General features: G+C 41.9%; 1 protein-coding gene across 4 annotated transcripts in view; it reads right to left on the reverse strand.

Moving 5' to 3' along the window:
• Positions 1 to 4,875: 4,875 nt before the first annotated feature.
• The window catches only part of FAM149A (family with sequence similarity 149 member A), a 42,067-nt gene continuing 29,106 nt past the window's right edge, over positions 4,876 to 17,836 (reverse strand). For 2 of the 4 annotated variants that reach the window (XM_037128748.2, XM_037128750.2), the window contains exons 9-14: positions 15,272 to 15,375; positions 14,602 to 14,811; positions 11,971 to 12,091; positions 10,416 to 10,541; positions 9,696 to 9,774; positions 4,880 to 7,507 (exon numbers count right to left, since the gene is read on the reverse strand). In XM_037128748.2, coding sequence (XP_036984643.2) covers positions 7,434 to 7,507; positions 9,696 to 9,774; positions 10,416 to 10,541; positions 11,971 to 12,091; positions 14,602 to 14,811; positions 15,272 to 15,375 — 714 coding nt within the window. In that variant the 3' untranslated portion in view covers positions 4,880 to 7,433. Of the gene's footprint in view, positions 7,508 to 9,695; positions 9,775 to 10,415; positions 10,542 to 11,970; positions 12,092 to 14,601; positions 14,812 to 15,271; positions 15,376 to 17,836 lie in introns of all 4 variants that reach the window. The other 2 variants (XM_053659818.1, XM_037128747.2) reach the window with 2 other exon arrangements.

Here is a 17,836-nt window from a genome sequence, read left to right on the forward strand (position 1 = left end):
CCTTGTGCAACCGGGAGCGTCTCCCACTGGCTGGCTGAGGGAGGTGGGTAGCATCCTGGCCTTGCCTCCCGGTCATTGAAGAACAGCTTCCTAGTTTGATCTAGAATAGCTTTAGGGACACCAACCTTAGGAGTACTCGTTCAAGTTTGCCCTCAGGTCACGAGAGAGCTGAGTAATGTTGTGATCCAAATATTTTCCAAAATATCCTAGAGGGCGGAAAATAAAGCCAGCACATAAGAGAACACAGGAGGTGGGAGTGGGAGAGAATGAAAGCAGTAGGAGTCACAGATGCTGGAGGATACCTTGGGATAAAGAGACCTTAATGAAGGGGCACTCGGAAAAGACAAGGAAGCTGGCCCACTGAGCCTACAGGACAAGGGAAGGATGGTGAGAAAGACACCGCGGTTCTGCCCAAGGAGAAAACCATGCCTCGGACATTCTTCCAGATTTTTTTAAAGTCACCTGTATGCACTGACATGAAAACAAGTTCATGAAATAGTGGGGGGGGGGGGAAGGTCGCAGAACACAGTATATAAGGTGATGCCATCTTTGGGTACAAAACGTTTCTCTACAGCTGGACTGCCGTGTGGGAACAAAAACACAGGTCCACTTCAGGCAATGGCCCTGCAGAAGAACTTATGACCGTTACAATATTTCACTTAATCTGCTTAAGGCTTTTTACTCGTATTTAATGTTTTTAAGTCTATCTCATGGGCTTCAGTTTTCTTCTCTCTAAAGGTCTCTTACAGCTGCAAAGCTATGGGATTTGTATCTGACGCTCTTCTACTCTCCGGGGACAAAACAAGAAATACATCAGGGCTGCCCCTAAGGAGTGGAGAAGGGGGTTGGGGGAGTGATTCGGGCAGCAGCAGACAGAAGCAAAAAGTGCTCCAAAGCAGGAAAGGGTATGATGCTTTCCAGAAACTTCGGGGAGGGGGTGGGGCTCCTGCTTGGAGCACAAGGTGCCTCCTACAGTCTGGAGCCAGCTGTAATAGAACTTGACTACCAGGCTTAGAAATGTTATCTTTACTTTGAAGGTAATTTGGGGATGAGGAGGAGATTGCTGAGGATCTTTGAAAAGGGCCAATAGAACAAAAGCCTATCCCTTTGTTCCCTGCGTCATCCTTCCCATCCTATTTGTTACCAGATAGGACCCTCCTCACACTGCCAGGGAAGCTCAGATGAAACAAACCAGTCAGATGGCAAAGCATCAGAGAAACCTGTGGAAACACCAACCTCTCCTGGCAACACCCTACTTTCCTGGCAACAGTGTTCCAAGTGTTGCAGTAGGGTGAACGCTGTGGCAACATCTTACTCTCCTGGCAACAATGTTCCCAGTGTTGCACCTGCGCATGGACACCCTGAGAGGTAAGAACACCCTGCGTGGGAAGCATGACATAGATAGTCCACCTACACTTGTGACCGCTGTGTCAATTTCATGGAGCTCAGCCAGCTGAGCAGGAAGCTGGCTCCTAGCTTCCTCTCTTCGAGATTCATGCTACATGAAAGGGCAAACCCCTTCCCAGCTTCGAAGACCTGTGTTCCTCTCCCTTGCTTGGAATACATGCTTTGGAAAGTTCAAGTCATGGACAGAATATGTCATAAACCACAGAAGGGCTTCGTAAATGTTAGCACTTCGATTTCCTTAAATGTTCCATCACTTGGAATGACTCTCAATATGAAAAAGATATTTAATTTAGATTGGAAAAATAAATTCAGGCTGAATATGGAACTATCTTATTTACAAACTTATACATAGAAATTATCAGGATAACAGGAAGCTTTGTCAGTTGTTGTTGAAGGGCCAAGATCAGATAAAGTGCAGTTAGGATCACTGAAAATTACAGTTTTATGTAACGGGTCAGCTTCTGTGTAGCTGACCCGGGTCATACAACTAGAACATAGAATCACACTGTATGTACTCTTGCATCTGTCTTCTGAGACTCAACATTATTCCCATGAGGTGACTCTATAGTGCTATGTCTAGTATTTTTCCTTATTTTTCATAGCTGTGTTTTATTTCATTGTTTGACTATCCCTCAACTTATTATCTATTTTATGACCAATGGCTGCTTCAGCAATCATCCTCATATATATTTCATTTCATATATATACATATAGATCCTTTTAATTTTGTTTCTATGGAGAATCCTGACTAATATAACCATTACATTTATTCCTATTATTTGATGTTTTTGAGGCTAGTATAAATCACATTTTTACATTTCATTATATATCACTGTCTAATTGTTGTTAGTATATAGAAATGCAAGTGAATTATGTTGACCTTGTATTCAGTGAGCTTGCTACAGTCACATATGGATTTTTAAATATGTAGATTACTTTGGATTTTTTACCTATACAATGAATTTTTTGTGAAGAACAAATTTTTTTTCTTTCCAATATTTAAGACCCTCTATATTTTAATCTTACCTTATCGGGCTGCCTTGGATGCCCTGTAAAATGATGAGTAACTTTGGTGGCTAGCAAGAACTTTTTGCATTGCTTCTGATCTCAGTGGGTATAGTTGAACATTTTACCTTTAGGTGTGAAGTTGGCTGGAGGATATTTTTCCTCTAAGTACCCATAATCAAATGATAATTATTTCCTTCTTTTCCTAGAAGATTTTTATTGTGAATAAGCTTTTTCAAAGGGCTTTTCTCCATCTGTTGAGAAAATCCTATGGTGTCTTCTCTTGACCTCATTTGTTCATTGATTGACTATTTCTCATGTGGTAGGCCAAACTTGCATTCTTGGCATGGATCTACTTTGGATGATATATTGCCCATTTCACACCTGATGGATTTGATTTGCTACTCTCTTGCTTAGTGTTCAGAGATGAGGTTGTCCTATAACTTTCTCTTTTTTTTTTTGGTAATATTTTTATCAGGCTTTGTATCAAGGTTATACTAACCTTTCAAAATGACACTCTATTCTCTTAGAAAAAAATTATTTTGGTGTCATTGATGCCACATTTTCCTCAAATATTTGGAAGAATTAGCCATGGAAGTCACTAGGGCTTGGAGTTCTCGTTGAGAAAAGGACTTTCATCATAAATTTAAGTCTGTAATAGATATAAACCTTTGCAGATTTTCTATTTCTTCTTTGGTGATGTCGTATTTTTCAAGGAATTTAAACATTTCCTCTAAATTATCAAATCAAGTCATAGTATACTGGTTAAATTTTACCATCTGTAAGATCAGTAGTGATATGCCCAGTTTTATTCCTTAAACATCCTCCACCCCTTGACTTCAAAGATTCCACATTCTCTTAATTTTTATTCTCCCTCACCAGCCATTTTTCCTCAGTCTGCTTTGCTGGTTCCTGGGCACAGCCCACACCTCTGGATGTTCAAAGGCCCGGGGCCCAGAATGCTTTTCTTCCCTGCTGCTTTATACTCACTCTCTTGGTCCTCTCATCCATTCAGTACTTAAATCCTGTCTGTGTGTGGAAACATCTGTACTTCTGGTCTATACCCCGTCTCTAAACCCCAGGTGCAGAGGTACTAGATTTGAGAGGTACCTTCAAATACCCCCACATCTCTACTGAGGCATCTCAGACATAACGCGTCCCCGCATGCTTCTAAATGTGCTCCTTTTGAATTTTCTCCGATTCCAGGGAATGACACCCCCCATCTCCCCAAGTGTTAAGCCAAAGCCTTGGAGTCCGTATTGATTCTGTCTTCAGTTACAAGTCACATCCAGTCCCGCAATGAACCCTGCTGACTGGACTTCCAGAACAAATGCAAAGTCCTGTGACAGCTCAGCAACAGGACTGTCACTGGACTGAGACAGTGACTCCTGGCAGGCTGCACCCCTCTGTGTTCAACACTTTTCAGTTGCTTCCTAGTTCAGATGACGTTCCATGTCCCAGGCCAAAAAGGATCTTAATAACGCAGCCCTTATCGCTTCACTGAGCTCATCTCCTGCTATTCTGCCCCTTGCCAATTCCACTCTGTGTCCCAGTGGTCTCTCTGCTGTTCTTCACATCTCCAGGTGTGCTCCTGTCTTAGGCCTATGTGTTTTTTTCCTGGGTTCGGAATTCCCTTTTTTACATCTGCATGGCTTCTTACCTCATCTACTTTGCATCTTTGCTCAAATATTACCCCTAGATGAAAGCTTTCCCTGATGACTCTATCTGAAGTTGCATCCCTGTTTTAGGTTTCTTTACAGCTTTTGTTGCTATCCCACCTTCTATTATGTTTTTATTGATTTATTGAAAACGATGACAGTAAAAATATAGTACTCAAATGATTTATGATACTAAAAAGTCGATTGTCTCTTCCACTGGAATCTAAGTTCTGTTAGGGCAAAGATTTTATGTTGTTCAGTCCCATGATTAGAACAGAATCTTAACACAAAGAAGGTGCTTGATGAATATTCCATGAAATAATAAATCCGAGATGATCACCACACAGGAGTGTAATCTGAAACAAAGAGGAAATTGGAGAACGGATAAAGGAGTTAAAACTCTCACAAAACCCTGGCTGGTGTAGCTCAGTGGATTGAGCGTGGGCTTGCGAACCACACGATCGCGGTTTGATTCCCAGTCAGGGCACATGCCTGGGTTGCAGGCCAGTTCCCAGCAGGGGACTCATGAGAGGCAACCACACATTGATATTTCTTTCCTTCTCTCCTTCCCTTCCTCTCTAAAGATAAATAAATTTAAAAAAAACTCTCACAAAGATACATAGATATATATTTTGAATTCATGGGGGAAATTTTGCTCTGTGGTTAGAAATAAATTAGGAAAAACCTGAGTATTAAAAACTGCAGAATAGAAAGATATTTACACAAATTATATAAAAATTGGGAACCTTAATAAATTTTTTAAAACTCTTTCAACACTTTATTAAAACTTAAGGAGTCAAAAATCCTCAACAATGATCTATAGTCATAAAACAGTAAAATTATGATATATAAATGATTTATATCACAAAATATACCTCTTAATTGGTATGTTAATTATTCTAGTTCAAAGTAACATCAATATGGATACTTCCTCTTCTGTTAAATTTATAAAATCTAGCAGTTTTATGGTATTTTACATATCTTTGTATTACTTTTAAATCCCTTCATTCCTTCTTTGCTTTTGGATAAATTAACAGACATTTTATTAATGTAGTCACTAACCTTAGTTTAAAAATTGATCGCAGGAGTAATTTAGTTTGCATTTTTCAATTTTCCACCAAGAAACTTTAAGACGACTAATTTAGCAATGATTAGCATGAAAACACTGCCCTAATTGTTTACCTAATCAGTTCAAAAAGCGCCATCCCTGATATAAAGATTACTTGCTAACCTCTAACCCTCAGCTAACCTGTGAATGGAGCGCTGTCTTGAGCACAGGTGCGAGCAGGTCTTTTCAACTCAGTGGCACAGCCGTGTCTTTTCCTTACGTCCAAAATGGTACCTAACTTCCAACTGAAAATATTCAGAAGCTAATGCATCACTCTAATTGGTTCTGCTTTTCAAATTATTTTTTTCCAATATATGTAAATAATAGTACTTTTTGTTGGTGTTGCAAAACTCCAAAGCCAAATAAAACAAAGCTGCCATAAAATCTATTCAATGCTTCTCTATGTGAAAACATAATAATTCATTTTGGATACTTTCCTGTTAGTATAGGCTGCATAGCAACCTCTTCTCTTCCAAGAAGTCTTCTGGGCTGATTAGGGAAGGACTTGGATGGTTCTTAGAAATTAGCATAAAATAGCCTGAGCGGTTTTGAAAGAGCCAGGTAGATGGCCATGGCACATTTAGCGGTAATTACGGACTGGAGAGCACTTCAGTAGAGCCCCTCAGCTACAGGGGCTGCAGACCACATACTGTCTAGAAATTCCTCGTGTTTGACAGCTGCCAAATGGAGACTGATATTTTCTCTTGAGCGTCTTTCTAGCTAATCTTTAGGGGCAGTTAGAAAACTGTGCATGTTACTGAGCATTAGGAATACTTCCTAGAGGCATGGAGCTGTGGGCATCCAAAAGAGCTACAGACACAGTGACTTCTCTAGCATTGCCTACTCCCTGGCATTGCCATCACTGTAGAAATTCAAGTCCAGAATGCAAAGGAAAAAGTGTCGATCACAGGCAGGCCGCCTCTAAAGCCATTGCTGTTTTGTCACTCTGTGATAAAGGACAACACTAATTCCAGTCCCAACACACTTCTTCATTTCCAGGCATCTGTCAAGGGGCAACGATCCTGTCTTCTTACCACCAGAAATACGTCTGAAAATAATTGATTATACATTTATAGGAATATATATGTAGATCTATGTAAAGTTTCCTTTCGGGTTAATAAAATTAAATTGATAAAATATAATGGTCTGATAGAAAAGAAGACATTATGCAAAGTTGAGATCTGAGAAGATCAAAATGAGCCTACAGGTTTAAACTACTATAAAGGAAAACAACCGGGAGAGAAGAGAAGGAGAAATGGCGTTTGAGAGCCTTGCCTCTGAAGGATCATCTCCTCTATTCCATTGCCTGGATTACTGTCAGCCAGGAATACAGGCTCCGCAGAAAAGCAAAGCAGGGCAAGAGGACAGAGAGAGGAGGGCACTGCTGCTTTAGACAGAGGGAGGGAGGAAGGTCTTGTCCACAGGGGACGTCTGCGGAAAGGTCAGGCTGCGATGAGATGAGGAGCGTGTGCTGCAGACCCTTCCCTCCGACGGATGGACTCTTCCATTGTCAACAATAAAGATGAAACCGTATGCAACATCTTTTAATTATGTTTATGTTCATAATCAAAATCAATCGACGGGCTTAAAAAAACAATAAACAGAGGAGACTTCTAAATGGAGTGCCTGAATTTGAACAGGAAAACCAGCTCAAGAAAATCAGCTTGGGCGACTGGGCCACTGTCATCCCAGAGAGAGGTTCAGGACTGAACTACAGACGACAACTGGAGCAGCCTGAGTCTCTGTCACACCAGCACATGGTGCCGAAGACGACTTGGCTATTTTCTAAAGAAGGAAATAGTATCTGTTAGCGACTCGGATTTTGATGGCATTAGTTATGGAACAAGACCTACCTAAGAATAGGTCAAGGCAAAGTTATAAAATGGCATATTACTAGAAAATATACTCTCATATATGAAGCAGTAGGTGAACATGTATGTTGATTATGTGTATGTCTGTGTATAATTGATAAAATGATGAATTATAAACAGGTATTGGATTCTTCCGAGCAAAGCCTAAAGATCGCATATTAGAATGTTTCTGATAAAGATTTGTGAGTCTGACTTGCATTCTGTTTGTGATGCGGAGTGTTCAAAATTAACCTGTTTGTCTGCATTTCTCTCAGATAGTTTAATATCTCAGCCCATCGGGCCAACAGATACAAAATGTAACACTTGTCCTTCCATTGCTCCAGTGGTGGATGGGAGCCTCTGAATAACCCCACACAGCGGCGCTGTAGTTCTGGCACAGTGACATCAAGACGCCACCTGGAATCTCTTTCTTACAGTCCAAGTTGTCCTCTGAAAAGATTTAGATGGATACTGGGAACCTGAAACACCAACCAAAAGAGTAATTCTCATTAAAATGTTAAAAATCCCAGTTTGCCAAAGGATTGTTTTGTATATCCCATGCAGATGATATTTTTTAAAGAAAAAAAAATTATTTTAACATCACCTTTACAGAAACCAGAAATCAGCCATACGCAAAAAAACTGCCATTTGGGATTTGGGGTCCCGAGAAGAAGGGAAGGTGCTCTTCCCCCACAAAGCCACGTGTCCCCCGGAGCCGCTGGGTTTCAGGAACCGCCTCCCTGGAGATGGACCCCTGTGGTCCAGGAGGCTGAGTGTGGGGCTCGGGCAGCTCAACTGCTTCACCAGGTGGAAGCAAAGTCAGCTGCCTTCCTGCTGCTAGGGACACCCCATCAGCTCCTTCTCTCTTTTTTTCAGCCACAAAAACAGTATGTTGATAAGTTAATAGCTCCAGATGCTTTCAGACTTGGCAGCAAAGGTAGGGAAGAGACTACATGCTTGCTTGTCAGAGAAAAATGAAAATAAATCCTTAGAAACATAGAAACACCTTTTTAATGTACCCTCACTCCCTTCTCTAGAAATAAAAAAGGCCTCCGACCATCAGGAATAGTTGTCACAAGTGATAGAGAAGAGACTGCACTGACTTACTATTGAGTGAAAAATTAAGAATGCAGAGTTCAAACAAATTCCGTCTCCTAGCCTTTGCTCCTGTGCACACAGCAAACTAGCCAGCCTCTCCACTTGGCATTCTGCCGTCCACGTCTCTGATACGAAATGGATCAAAAATCCTCAAAGATGTTTGTCCCTCTTTCAGTCCCGTCCACTGAATCACATTCACCTGCCTTCACTCCCGCTCCCTCATATTCCACAGGATGTTCCTCCTGACCCAGTGGCCCTGCCTCTCCAGGAAGGCTCTGGGCCCCTTTGCCCACCTGCGTATCCAGGTGGGTGGCTCTGCTCACCACTCCCATAACCCTTCTCCATTGTCCCCACTAGGCTGAACCTTCGTTCCTTCAGGCACAGACCAAAACATCCATGGTGTCTGAATCTCTGCCTTTAGCCCAGAATTTGGCATATGTGCAAGTAGTTAGTACATTGTGATTTATTAATAAACAACCTTGGATGTCTACTTTCCCCTTGACCATAGATAATTAAATTAAGAGTGATACCTGGTAGTGCAGCATGGCCACCCTTTAGAGGAAGGACTGTTGTCACTGACCATGACAGCTAACGGTGCTAGGGAATGTATAAGGGGAAAAAACAAAACACACAGCAGCCTAGAGTTATGAAGCATTGGGGGAAATTCTCCAAGGGCTAAAGAACCTTTGACACCACTCTGCTATAGAAGGGCTGGTGGACACAGTCACAAACCTGTGTTCTTCCAATGCTTACATCTTGCTAAATTTATTTTAAAATTATAATATATGAAGTATTTCCCTGAGAACAACAAATTATTTTTTTTACATTTCAGATCATAACGCAGATGCTCATAATTGTTGAGCAAAGAATGTCTGTCTGGCATGTAGTGTGTTCCTCTCCAAACATTCTTCCAATGATTATAAAAGGAGAAACTGAGGCCCAGAGAGGTTGTGGCACACGGAATACAGCTCAGCAAGTAGGTGGCAGAGCCGGGCTGGAGACCGAGAGCTGATTCCAGAATGGCTCCGCTCACAGCGATGCCATGCTGCCTCCTTGGACAACAATGTGGGTTATCATTTGAAAATGAAGACATCATTGACTTACATTCAGACTACATACTTTATTCTTCAAAGAGCATACTTCTCTATAAAACTCTACATTTAAAATAATTAGAATATATGTATTAATTTTATTAACCATTTTTATAATTAGATCTTCAGAGAATGGAAGCTTTGGGTTTCATTTAGAAGAAAAGCATGAAACTCTATGGCTGAAAGAGACACTAATTTCTCATAAGACTCAAAAGGCAGCATTTTCCTTTTTCATGAGGGTGAGGCCCTAAGTTAATTAAGGGCATTTAGGCATCTTCCCCTTGGTGACCAACAGCAGCTTATCTTTGGGGTTTTGCTCTTTGTAGAGATTTCTGAGGTCTGGCTGTGGATCACAAACACTTAGCATTTCTCTGACATGGTCAACAATTCTATCAAAGTAGACAGTCTCCCATCTCTCTTTCCAAAACGTGCAACCTCACCAATTACGTCACTTTATTTATAGACTGCGAACACTGACCTGTCAGGAAACCTTGACTCGTCCAGGTGTGACCAGCAAATCCAACCAGTGTCAGTGAACCTTTCCGAGGTGTGTCTGACTGTTAGAAGAACAATAAAATAAGGGATGAGTTTGATTGTTTCAGATATTTTTTCCTTGTGTGATGTTTAATCAAAAGGTTTTTTTTTATATTCAATATCGTTGTATTAGTTTCAGGTGTTCAACATCGTATTTAGACAATCGTATACTTTACAGAACATTGCCCCGGCAGTTCCAGTGCCTGCCTGGCACCCCCCACAGACACAACAGAATAACATTATTGACTACATTCCCTGTGATGTACTTTACATCCCCATGACTATTCTGTAACCGCCAATCTGTACTTCTCAATGCCTCCACCCTACCCAGCCTCCCAGCCCCTCCTCTGTGGCAACCATCAATCGGTCTGTTCTCTGTATCTGAGTCTGTTTCTATTTTCTTTGTTTTATTTAATTTTTCTTTAGATTCTACATCTGAGTGAAATTATATAGTATTTGCTTTTCTCTGACCAACTTATTTCACTTAGCACGGTACCCTCTAGGTCTATCCATGCTGTTGCAAATGGTAAGATTCCCTTCTTTTTTATGACCGAGTAATATTCCATTGTACATATGTACCACAACTTCTTTATCCACTCATCTAATGATGGGCACTTGGTTGGATATTTTTAGAAAACCAAAGTATGGTTAACGGAGAACGTACCCGAAAGGTATGGGTGGTGCTGGGCCGTGAAAGCTGTTCTGTGGCCAGGAGTCTTTCTTGACGAGGTGATCGGACTGTATTATCAGGTACTGCGCTTAACACACAGTGTGCGTGCCTTCCTCTGTACTGCATGAAAGATAATTTGTTCTCTTTTAAATGAAATGCAACCCTTTGAAAACAAAAGAAAATCCCTATCTGCTTCCTTTACTCATTTCATCATTCATGCACTCACTTATTTGAAAACTTATTTACACATGGCTAAATATTAGGCCTACTGAGCATAAATATCAAAATATATTTTAATTACGTCATGGTATTATTTAGACTGATAAAATGGTAAATATGTATTAAACCTTAACCACATCAAATTCTTAATATTAAATTATAATAAAAATGTAACTCCACATTTGTGAAGCATCAAACTTTTTTTAAAGATTTTATTTATTTATCTTTAGAGGGGAAGGGAAGGAGAGAAAGGGAGAGAAACATCAATGTATGGTTGCCTTTTGTGCATCCCCTGCTGGGAATTGGCTTGCAGGGAACTGGCTTGCAACCCAGGTGTGTGCCCTGACTGGGAATCAAACCGCGATTGTCTGGCTCGCAGGCCCGTGCTCAATCCACTGAGCTACACCAGCCAGGGTGCATCAGACTTTTTTCAAAGGTGATATTTGTCTTCTTGCATGGCTTCACTCTAAACCTCAATATTCTGAGATGAAACATGAACTCTTGCCAGTCTCGCCTCGTGGGAATAGTGCTGCTGCTGGGCTCCCAGACATGCAAGAAATGCAAAAGAAAACATTGCCTCTGTGGTTTGTTCGATCTCTAAGCCTTTATGTCTCCACAGCTGGGTCCTTCCATGTTTGATGAAATAGACACAAGCTACCAGAGCAAAGTTCGTGGTCATTACAGAATCCGATTACATGGAATACCAGCAGCACGGCTTCCCTGGACCTTTTGCAATTGCACAGCTGAGTTGATCTTGGGTGGGGAAGGTAGTGACACAACATTGCAATAAACATGGTCAATTCAGCTGCAAAAATGACCACTGATGAAAATGGCAGGGGTATTAAACCGAACTCATAATTTATGCCAGTCATTATTCAATACCGAAACATTTATTTCACCCTTATATAATTCTTGGAGGGAGAAATCACTATCACCCTTTTATAGATTACAAAACTGAGGCTCCAGGAGATTCACTGGTGCCAAATACACAGTTTGTGTAGCAAGATTCACACACACACACACATCTGCCTGTCTCCTGACCGCCCCTTCCTGCTACTTTCTTCACCACGCCATCCTGACCATCACACCCAAACTGTCTGATTTAGCTTAAGCCATATTTTTATTTTGCACAGTGCTGAATTAATCCTCCCATCCCCTATAAATCCTCACAAACCATTCAATGTTTTTATCATCTGCCATGAAGCAGATGATGGAGACCTTTTTTGTTCAAGATTTCACTTCCAAGTGCCAAGATTATATTTTCTTTGTTCGTTTGTTTTCCAATGGACTATCCAAACCGTGCACTTAATTATAATGAAATCTGTCTCACAGAAGCAGGGCGAGATCCGGGAAGGGCCACATTCTGTTCGGCGGTCTCGGAGCCTATCGGGGGTAGCCTGGTCCGTGGGCCTGGAACCAGTGGGGAGGACAGGTGCTCTATGCCAGTCTGCCTGCAAGCACAACAACAGGTAACTGAGCACCCAGGTGCCAGGCTGAGGGCAGACCTTACCACGAGCTCCTAATCTGAGCTCTTCCTCACTGGAGTCAGCTTCTGAAAGAAAGGAGCTGAATTTCAGGAAGACAAATGTGGGGAGGGGACTGACTGCCCACTCCAGTCGCCTTCTCCTTGATCTGCCGTGGCTGTCAAACTGTACTTACTGAGTGCTCAGCTCTGCCGGCCACTGTGTGGAACAGAGAGCTAGTTCCAACCCTTACGGAGTCCTCAGGTTATGGAAAACACATCAAGTAATCAGAGCACAGTGCAATGCAGTTTATAGTTTATATAATAAAGTGCTGTGGTATATGGTTTTGAAGATAAGCCCTGTAGAAATTCAGGGAATAGAGTGATCTATGAAAGAAAAATTACTTACAAACACGCAGGGCCTTGATTTGGAAAACCACAAAACTTTATGCATGGTCATAGAAGGGAGAGGCAAAATACGTTCTTTAATGCAAAACTAAAGATTGTGAAAACGTCAGTTATTTCCTACATTTTCAATAAATTTAATTCTAGGAAGTCCAATGTGACACTTGTTTAAAAAGCTTGTCAACCAGATTGTATAGTTTACTTGTCATGATGGCTGAGTACGTTTTAATTAAAAAAAAAAAAATGATGGTAGGGAACTTTCCCTTCCAGATGTTAACACTGAAAAATTAAATTGTTTTGCTCAACCACAAGACTACAGATGAATATCCTAAAAACAGATCTAATTTACTTATTCATTAATAATAAAATTGTAAAAATTCAAATAGAACCATTTTTCAACCTATCAAGTTTTAAAATACACATACTACTCAAAGTTTTGCAGCTGAAGGAAAGAAGACGGTCTTTTGTATTGTCAATGGAACCACAGATTAGTAGAACCATTCTGGGAAGAACTTTGAAAAAATGTTCAAGAGCCTTAAAAATATCCGTAGCCGTGAATCTGATAGTTTTAGTTCTAGGACTGTGTTACCAAGAAGCAATTTAACAACATCCTTACTGAGATTTACATAAAATGATGTTTACTACACATTATAATAATGAAAATATAATGTCTCAATATATAATTATCTCAATAATTATATTGCTGTAAAGTCTCAGTAGTAAATTATCACATACCTACATGATTATATTCTAGTCATTAAAATAATGCTTTCAAAAATATCTAATAATATGGAAAATATTAAGACTGCTAAGTAAAAAAACATGAAAACCTGCTACATTCAACAACAGTAAAATAATATTAATATTAAAAAAAGATTGGAAAGAAAAGAAAACATATAGGTATAAGAAACATGGTGGTAAATCTACCAACAGTTGTCATTTTTATATTTGTGTGTGTTGAGCACATAGTTGATCTTTGATTTCTACTCATATTTTTGGCATTGCCCTAATATTCCACAGCGAGCTCATGTAGTTCAATATTTAGGAAGCAAATGTTATTTCAATAAAAGTGAAAGACACAGCATGAACAAAATCACGTGGGAATGTGCAGGACTGGGGGGGTCTGTGGGTCAGAGAGAGGATGAGGCTGACAAAGTCAAGGGGGGATGAGGAGTGATGGGAAGTAGGTATGTATAGTAAAAACCATGCTCTAGTCCCCAAGGGACAAACACTGGTTTTTGGTGGGACACACACAAAAAATCTTTCTCTTTTAATTCATTAATCACAGATATAAAAATATATATCAACTGTACAGCGTATTTGTGGACTATTAAATTCCACACTCTGGGGATGAATTAGGAGAGAGGGTAACAGCACCCCGAGAATGGCAATAATGAAAAACACGTTGGAAAACACGTGTCTGCAGAGAGGGAGAGGCCGGCAGCAAAGGGGAGCGCACAGCCAGAGGCGGCCGAGCGCACTTCTATGGGGAACAGATAGGGTTTGGATGGTGGAGCCCAGGTGCCCGGGAGGAAGAGGCAAGAACCAGTAAAGCTACTGAGGTGGCTGTGAGTGAGGAATGGGTCCCAGGAAGCCCCAGGGACAACGCAGGAGGGAGTGGGGCCTTTAGAGAAGTAACAGGCAGGCCCAGATAAAGCTGGAAATTTCTGGTCCAGATGGTAAGACAAACACTGACCTATCCAAAAGCTGAATGTGGGGCTTTGTAACACATTTTGAAAAAGTCCACCATCACAGGTTAGGTGTTGGCAGTTGCTTCCGCCTCCTGCCCCTGCGGGGGGACCTTTGATGACCCCCTCCCTTGCCGAAGGCCTGTGGCAGATGGTCCAGGCAGTGTCTCCAAAGCGAGACAGCATGGTGCCAACGAGTTACCTATACAGCTAAGTGTACTGCTGAAACCAAATTCATGTTACACTCACATAGTCAAATGTTAAATATTCAAATACATGACCTACTTAAAAAAGTGTTCACGTAAATTCGACAAAGGAGGCTTTGCCTTGTCTGGAATAATCCATGAGCCCTGAGCAATAAGGGTCTCTATCCTCTGTGGCCTTTGGTGTGCCGTGGGAGACTTACAGTTTTGTTCCCTTAAGCAGCTCATCACTGTCCACAGTCGGGGTTCTCAGCCTCTGTGAGTCTGAAGGAAGGGAAGGCAGCCTCCTGTGGACTAGTGTTTTCTTGGCAGGAGTCTGCAGGCCGCGAGTGTCTGAGATTCGTCCCAGATGACGGCGTGCCGAGGAAAGCACAGTGGCCCCGACACCCACTGATTTGTCCTCCTGGTCGTTCCTGGGGGAGGGAAATCAAGTTAGTGACCCAGGCGTTAGCCCTGGGAGAACAGGGGACATTTGCCTGTCACCAGACACAGTCTAGCGCCTGACATACTACAGTGCCTGGCTCATAGAAGATACTCCTAACTATCTGTTGAAAATAAATGGAGTATCATTTTCAACTTCAGTGAAGAATCGTTGACAGGAAAAAAAGATCTAAGTTTCTTACTGTTTATGACCAAAAGAGTATCGCCCACAAGATTAAGAATTCACAGCCACATTCTGTTTTTCTTCTTATCTGCCCCAAACTACTAGTCATCCCTTTGCGGTCGATATTAGAAGAGCGTGTTTTTGTTCTCACGCAGTGGCTGTGTCCTGCCCCGAGTGTGAGTCTCGCTCTCGCACCCTCTGTAGTCCCGGGGCTCAAGGGCGCCCCGCACAGAGAGACAGATGGCTGGGAGGTCACTGCTTACACTTACTGTGTCCTGTCAGCCAAGTAGGCAGGTCTCTGTTGAAGTGGCTTTGCTTGAATAGTCATCACACCATTCAGATCATTATAAAAGTTGCTGGAGGAGCGATGGGTCTGAGAAAAGGGACAACAATAAACATCAGAAAGCATCCAGTGGCTCAGCAATCACAAATGCCACTAGGAAAACCACACGCAAAGGGACTAAGTTGAGGAAAATTTAATAAAGGGACTGGATGTTATAAAGCTGTGGGGTGCAAAATCAACAAGGGATAGCTTAATGCCCTGAGACTCATAACAGAGGGGACGCATGAGCCACAAGGGTGGCTGCCTGGAGAAATGCGGCCAACACACTGTGCCTAGGCAGCCGGGAGAAAACCATAAGCCAGGCTTCATTCTGGTCTCATCTCTCAGCTCCCAACAACTGCTGGGCCAGGGAGCCAGCTCACGCAGCCTCCTAGGCACGCCAGGGTGCAGAAGGGACAGAGAGGAGCTGGAGAAGCAGAGCAAAGGTGGCCCAGCCCCTCCCTGGCTGGTTTGCTTTGGAGATCTTCTCCTACCCTGTCCTTCAAAGCTGCCCCCTCGGCTTCCCAGAAGCGGCACGATAGCACCAGATCCCAAAGACCTAGACTGAAATCCCAGTGCTGACCGCTTCCTGGTAGGTGATCTTGGGAAGATAACTTTGGAGTTTCAATTTCCTTATGTTTCAGTTAGGAATAATGACACCTGTTTCACAGAATGAGTACAGGAATCAAATTAGACAACTCAGGCGAGACCATGGAGTAAGGGCTCAATAATGGCTTCTCGATCCAAGCCCTTAACATGTCCAACTAGGATTCAAAACAACATTTAGATCTAGACAAACAGGATACCTGAAACTAGAATTCTCTTCTAGTTCAAGAACAGATGTAGCAACCACAGTCACACTGTCCGTATGTTAAATGGATTAAAAAGAAGTGTCGAAGGACTGAATAAAGACCTCTTATAACTACCACTAGAATGCTTTATTTCAAAATAAGTTCTATTAGTATTTACTTACACTTTCAACTGTGTTGTCCATTCACTTTATTTTAGCAATTATCCAAAAGAAAATACTTATAGAAAAACACTTTTAAAAACCATAAACAGTTATAAAAATCCCCAAATATCTGTGGAAAATGGCTTTGATTTAAAAGTATCCTTGTTTCTCAAGTTTATTTTTTTTGCCCGACATTTAAAGGTTCTTTCCTATGTTGCTCTCCTCTGCTCATTGTTATGCAGTTCATACCGCACATTTTCTTATGCTAAGTGGTAACTACTGTTGAACTGTGGGAGCTGTTTCAAGAGACCAAAAAGCACAACAAGTCGGTAGCAATTCCAAAGCTCCTTTTGAACAGCGAAAGCAGAGAAGACATGGTGAAGCCTTTCCACCAGAGAGTAAGGCCCTCTCACCTGACGTTTCTCTTCCCAACCACTGCTCGCTGAACTGCGTGCCCTACCCAGTCCTTTCAATCTTACAGACTTTCTGTTGATTTGCTCCTGTGTGAAGTGCCTTAGTTTGGGCCTCTGCCTTGGGTGTCCCCCCTTTTCTCTTCAGCGCACCCAATCTTGCCTGTTGTCCAGGATTTAGTTAAGTCTTACTCTGCTTTGTCAAAGGTATGCTGTTTTTCCTTTGAACCCTACATCATTATGAGCAATAATTATTATCTAATTATTATAGAATGCCGTATAATAATATGGTATAATAAAAATTAGCATCTAATGACAATAGTAAAACTAACATGTATTGACTGGCTACTCTAATGCTTCATCTCTTGCAGATTCCTAGATCCCATCGATCAGGGTGCCAAACTCATTTTCACCGGGGGCCACATCAGCATCACAGTTGCCTTCAAAGGGCCAAATGTAATTGTAGGACTGTGTAAATGTAACTACCCCTAAACAGTTCATCGAAAGCTCAGTGCTGCCGCTGGGTAGAAACAGGGTGCCCAGCCAGATAAAACACGGTGCCCAGCCAGATTCAGCCCACGGGCCTTGTGCTTGCCACCTGTGCCTTAGATAACGAAGCTCAGGTTTTGAGCGAAAGGGACTTACTCATGATCACAAAGTTAACGAATCGTGATGCCAGGCTCCAAACCTGCAGTCTACACCCAAAGCTCAGTCTGTCATTCACCCCACTACCCACTATTGCCTTGTCTTGTGTGCATGCACGTAAGTGTGGAACGGTTTGGCACGGCTAGACCCCTCCAGCTCAATTAGATGGTCCTTGAGACCAGGAACCCTCTCTTACCCCTTTTCTCTGCTCCCCTACACAAGGCAGACTGTGCAAACATAAAGTCCCAAAGCCTCAGCACGACTGAAGGTCTCCCAGGAACAAGCCACACTTTCCAACTGGGTGTCTGAGTAAGAACACACTCCAAGAAAAATTTACTGAGTAGGTTAGTTGCCAGGTTCTGTGTGAGTAGCTCTGACTTATTGACGTGGTCTTATCCTCACCACAGTCCCTTGGACAACACAGTATTTTCTTCATTTTACAGATAAGGAAACTAAAGTTTAGAAAAGTTAAACAACACATCCAAAAGCTCTGATCTTGCCACAA

Source organism: Artibeus jamaicensis, unplaced genomic scaffold, assembly GCF_021234435.1.
Source record: "Artibeus jamaicensis isolate MK-2021 breed Jamaican fruit bat unplaced genomic scaffold, CSHL_Jam_final scaffold_833, whole genome shotgun sequence".
NCBI classification, from domain to species: Eukaryota; Metazoa; Chordata; class Mammalia; order Chiroptera; family Phyllostomidae; genus Artibeus; species Artibeus jamaicensis.